General features: G+C 43.3%; 1 protein-coding gene across 1 annotated transcript in view; it reads left to right on the top strand.

The window, feature by feature from the left end:
• Positions 1-2079, top strand: part of LOC101762836 (putative casein kinase II subunit beta-4) — a 5482-nt gene extending 3403 nt beyond the window's left edge. Inside the window, exons 2-5 of the mRNA XM_004983561.2 lie at positions 523-741; positions 1019-1128; positions 1224-1389; positions 1698-2079. Coding sequence (XP_004983618.1) covers positions 523-741; positions 1019-1128; positions 1224-1389; positions 1698-1831 — 629 coding nt within the window. The 3' untranslated portion in view covers positions 1832-2079. The remainder of the gene's footprint in view (positions 1-522; positions 742-1018; positions 1129-1223; positions 1390-1697) is intronic.
• Positions 2080-5194: the final 3115 nt, after the last annotated feature.

The raw sequence follows: 5194 nt of genomic DNA, 5'->3' as shown, positions 1-5194 counted from the left end.
AAAAAAGTTTTTATGTTTAAAATATGATCCGGTTTGCTTGCCCTTTTTTTTGGGGAATAAAATATTTTTTCTGAAAAAAGCCGGGAAAGCTGCAGGTCTTTTCTTTAAAAAAAAAAAGGGGGTACAAGGGGTCCGTTTAAGGCCCAAAACCGGGGTAAAAAGCCCCCCCCCCCCCCCCCCACCCACACACACAAAAAGAGGATCTACCAACGTGCCACCGAGCCGAACAAGACCTCGACCAGAACCCCACAGGCTAGACCGCCGTGGTTACCGACCGGACTAGGAGTTCCTGGAGCTTGGAAGCTCCAGCACTGCCCCAAAGAACACACTCATCAGTCACTGATCGAAGCAGCACTGAAGTACATTTGTTTGTTAAAACATGTTTTAAAGATTTTTCTAGCATTTGTTTATATTTTGCTTATGATTGTTATTTCTTATCAACACTAGCTGCGATTATGAGCATATTCAATGTTGCATTACTAAAGCGCCCCTTAACCTTCTTTTTTTCATTTGGGACTGCAGAGGATTTCGAATCCGATAGTGAAGATTCTGATGTCAGTGGTTCTGAGGGAGAGGACACATCTTGGATTGCATGGTTCTGCAGCCTGCGAGGCAATGAATTCTTCTGCGAGATTGATGATGACTATATACAGGATGATTTCAACCTATGTGGTCTGAGTAACCAAGTGCCATATTATGATTATGCTCTTGATCTCATCTTAGACATTGAGTCTTCTAATGGTGAGATTATTTTAACTTAAGAAAGCCACTAGTTTAATACCTACTATAGGCCATAGGTATACCATTGGTTTGTTTTTTTCTGATTTTTATCATCTGTGTCTTATTTTCAAGACACCTGACCTTATCTTATTTGCATTCTTTATTTGTGTTGATAAATCTTTTCCTAAAGAGTTGATTCTGTCAACCAGTGGATATGTCCCTTGTATTTTGAAATCTACAAATAGGTAAAGATTATTGTACTGTGTTGCACTCATGAAACGGGACCATTTTTGTACAGGCGATGTGTTCACTGAGGAACAAAATGAATTGATTGAGTCATCTGCAGAGATGCTCTATGGATTAATTCATGCACGATACGTCTTAACCAGCAAGGGTCTAGCTGCAATGGTAATCTATCTTTTGATCCTATGAATGACATCTAAATATGTTTTGCTCTCTTATCTCAGTGTGATATTGAACTACCCTGCTTTCATTTGCCACAGTTGGAGAAGTTCAAGAACTATGACTTCGGTAGATGCCCCAGAGTGTACTGCTGTGGTCAGCCCTGTCTTCCAGCAGGACAATCAGATATTCCTAGATCGAGCACAGTGAAGATATATTGTCCGAAATGCGAAGAACTTCACTATCCAAGATCCAAGTACCAAGGCAGTATCCTTTTGATCTGTTATTTTGTGAAATTACTTTGGTATTATGATATTTTCATAATTCCATTTTTGTGCTGTTTCTTTCAAGTGATTTTATATTTTAACCACCCATTTAAACTATTGAAAAAATATTTCTTTTGCAATGTCATTTATGTTCTCTCTCATCTCCATGCCAACAGCCTAGTATCACATCGAACATTTTTTCCAATTATTACTTACCTCCATTTCTGCTTTTTTGGCAAACCCTTCTTGGATAGATATTTGTTAACCAGTTGCAACTACTTGCCCTTGCACGCCCTTTACTTTACCCAGACATTGATGGTTCATACTTTGGGACAACATTCCCTCATCTTTTTCTGATGACATACCCACACTTGAAGCCGCAGAAGCCGACGCAGCAATACACCCCAAGGGTCTTCGGCTTCAAACTTCACAAGAAGTCATGACAGAGTTGTACTTTCAGCAGAAGCACCCTTTTACCTAGGTTTTAGGGAGAGCACCGTGGCCCGCAAATGTTGTGGCCAAAAGATGTACCAATTCGCGAGCTTGGGTCTCGCTGTAAACTGATGAACTTGTATCCGTTTTCTGATATTATGCTATTCTGTAACCTTAGGTTCTCTCTCGCTCGCTCACTCGATCAAATTATGTCTATCTGCATCGTTTCAGGTAATTTTACACGAAGTGTTTCACCTGCTCCTGTTTGTATTTGGATGTTTTCATCGCATCACGGTCATGGGTAAGAGAAGGCTAGCAGTTTGGTCATTGTGTCGTGCAAATGTTTGGAATCGTGTCTGGTTACCAGCGATACCATCCGGCACGCATAACTGTTGCGTGTACTTTTTTTAAGAAGGAAACAAAGTTCCATTAGACGTGTGCCCCAGGCAAATCACGGGACACCAACAAAGCTACAGAGTCTGGTAGACGGCAAGTTGCCGCAACAGAGGACCGTTTATACAGTTCAGGCCCATGGCCGCCAGAGTATCAGCAATCATATTATAATCTCCGGACACACGAGAAATAATACATTCAGGCTATGTTTGGATGTTGATATTGGAGGGCATGGTATTGAATTAGGTTCAATACCAAATCTGCTATGGTATTGAAATGAGCACAATTCAAATTCTGCTGTTTGGATGACCATTACATTGGCTTATGGAATCCTGTAAAGCAGCTCAATTCAATTCCTATTTGGATATACAAAAGCATGGAATTGAAATTTGGTCTTTATTCCTATTTGCGGAGGAAGCAGGGGAGGGGCGGCGCGGCCCCGCGGCTCACTGGCGGAGGGAGCAAGGGAGGGGCGGCGCTGCCTTACGGCTCACCAGCGGAGGGAGCAGGGGAGGGGCGGCGCGGCCTCGTGGCTCGCCGGTGGAGGGAGCAGGGGAGAGGCTGCGGCAGTGGCAGCGCGACTCGCCAGCGGAGGGAGGCTGGGGAGGGGCAGCATGGCTCGCCGGCAGACAGGGCAGGGGGTGCGACGCGCGGCATGCTGAGGGAGGGAGGAAGGAGAGGGGCGTCGCTGCTTACGCGGAAGAGGAGGAGCGGGGGGTGGAGGGCGGGCGGGTGGGGGCGGGAGAGAAGGAGGGAACGGGTGAAGGACGATTCCGCGAGCGAGTGTCTCGTGAATACCGATCGGCATTGGTGATGATTTCCAATTTCGAATTCCGAAGCATCCAAACAGCTGCTATTCGGTGTTATCAATGCCAATTCCAAATTCTGAGGCCAAATATCTACATCCAAATGTAGTGTCAGATAATTCTTTATACATTATAGCTTTGATATCGCTTAACAAAGAGCCTATGACCGATCTGTCAATGCCTGGTGCGGATAAAGCATTCACAATTGAAATTGCATCAGTCTATAAAATAACGCACCTCATCCCTAATTCAGCAGCATCGTCGAGACCTTTCATACAGGCAACTGCTTCAGCATGTTGAGCAGACAATAGAAGACCTGCAGCAATGAAATTGCCACCGTGGTCTTTGATGATAAAACCCCACCCAGTCTTATTTGATCCAAGAATAAAAGACCCATCACAATTGATCTTATAGACAACTTCTGGTGGAGCTCTCTATTTTGGTAAGCCAGTTGAGGCCTTAGTCTGCTTCCCCGAATGAATTGTATCTTTCCACTCCTAAAAATGGAACAAAGTGTCATTAATCACCTCTTGTGCATTTCTTTTCCTTTCACCTGAATTTGCCTTATTGCATGCAGACCACCAACACCACATAAGACTTATTGCATGCAGACCACCAACACCACATAAATAAGATTATTTTACATTCGCAATCAGCATCAAAACTCCAATTGTCTCGGGGGGGTACCTTCGGTGAATTTTCAGCCATTAGCATAACTCTCTTATCCTCCATATTTAGCCGCCGCTAGCAAAGTTTAGCCTCCTTTCATTTATAAAAGAGGTGGCCTGAATCTTTGTCAAACCTCGAGCACATTGGACACAATATATCTAGGCTCACTTCCCTGCTGGCAATATTTAACTTCACTTGCAAAGCATTATGAGCCGCACACCAGACAAACATTTTGATTTTGTTTTTGTACATTCAGATTCCATATCTTACTCCAATCAAAACCACTTCCTTGTACATATGAGGTTGATGCATCACAATTATTTTGGTGATCCCTTGTCTTTACGCCTAGAACATTAGCAGATTTAACAGAAAAGTTTCCTTTAGGATCTGGATGCCATGCAGGGAAATCTTCCCTCTGAAAAGAGATCGGTAGTGACAAAATGATATTTGCATCTTTTGGAGAGAAAGTATCCCGTATGAGCTGTTCATCCCAGTCTTTAGTAACCGGATTGATCAGTTCTGACACGTTTTGAAGGATGGATGCACCCCTTGGAGTGATGACTCTTTTTGTATCTCCTCGAGGGATCCATGCATCCCTCCAAATATTAATAGAGTTTCCATCACCAATCCTCCAGATCAAACCTTTCTTCAGTAGTTTCACGTCCTTCAGGATGCTTCACCATGTGTAGGATATTCCTCCCCTTGGCCCGGCTTCCGGTATGCCGCCCATAGGAAAATATTTGGCACAAAGGACTTGAGCATACAAGGTATCTGGACACACTAATAACCGCCATGCTTTCCTAGCCAACATGGCTATATTAAACACGTGTAGGCCTTGGTAGCCCATACCACCATTTCTCTTTGTTCATGTAATTTTCTCCCAACATACCCAATGAATTTTGTTTACTTTATCATGTTGACTCCACCAATACTGCCCAATCATTAATGATATTTTCTCGCATAATCCCTTCGTTAGATCAAAACATGACATGGCATAGGTTGGTATGGCTTGTCCAACTGCTTTGATCATAATCTCCTTTCCTGCTTTTGAGAGGAGTTTCTCTTGCCAACCTTGAATTCTGGTCCAAATCCTTTGCTTGATGTACTCAAACGTGCGCTTCTTTGACTTGCCAATGTAAATTGGCAGGCCTAGGTACTTCTAATTGTTGGCGGTATGCTCCACCCCTAATGTTGTCAATACTTGATCCCTCACATGTAACGATGTATTTGGGCTAAACATAATAGAGGTTTTCTCCTTATTAATCATTTGTCCTGACACATTCTCATACATATTCAAAATATGCTGCAAGCAATTAGCACTAGAGGTTGTTGCATTAATCAGCATCAATGTATCATCTACGAAAAATAAATGGCTGATTCTAGGGGCTCCCGGCATTTGCGAATTCCACGAATGCTGCCATTTTTTTTCTGCATCTTTAATTAGAATAGAGAGAGCCTCTGCACACATGATGTGCACGTATGGCCCGTATGGCTTGCCGAGAAGAG

The sequence above is a fragment of the Setaria italica genome, chromosome IX, assembly GCF_000263155.2.
Source record: "Setaria italica strain Yugu1 chromosome IX, Setaria_italica_v2.0, whole genome shotgun sequence".
NCBI classification, from domain to species: Eukaryota; Viridiplantae; Streptophyta; class Magnoliopsida; order Poales; family Poaceae; genus Setaria; species Setaria italica.
Note: the sequence above shows the minus strand (reverse complement) of the source record. Positions and strands in the feature narration are given on the sequence as shown.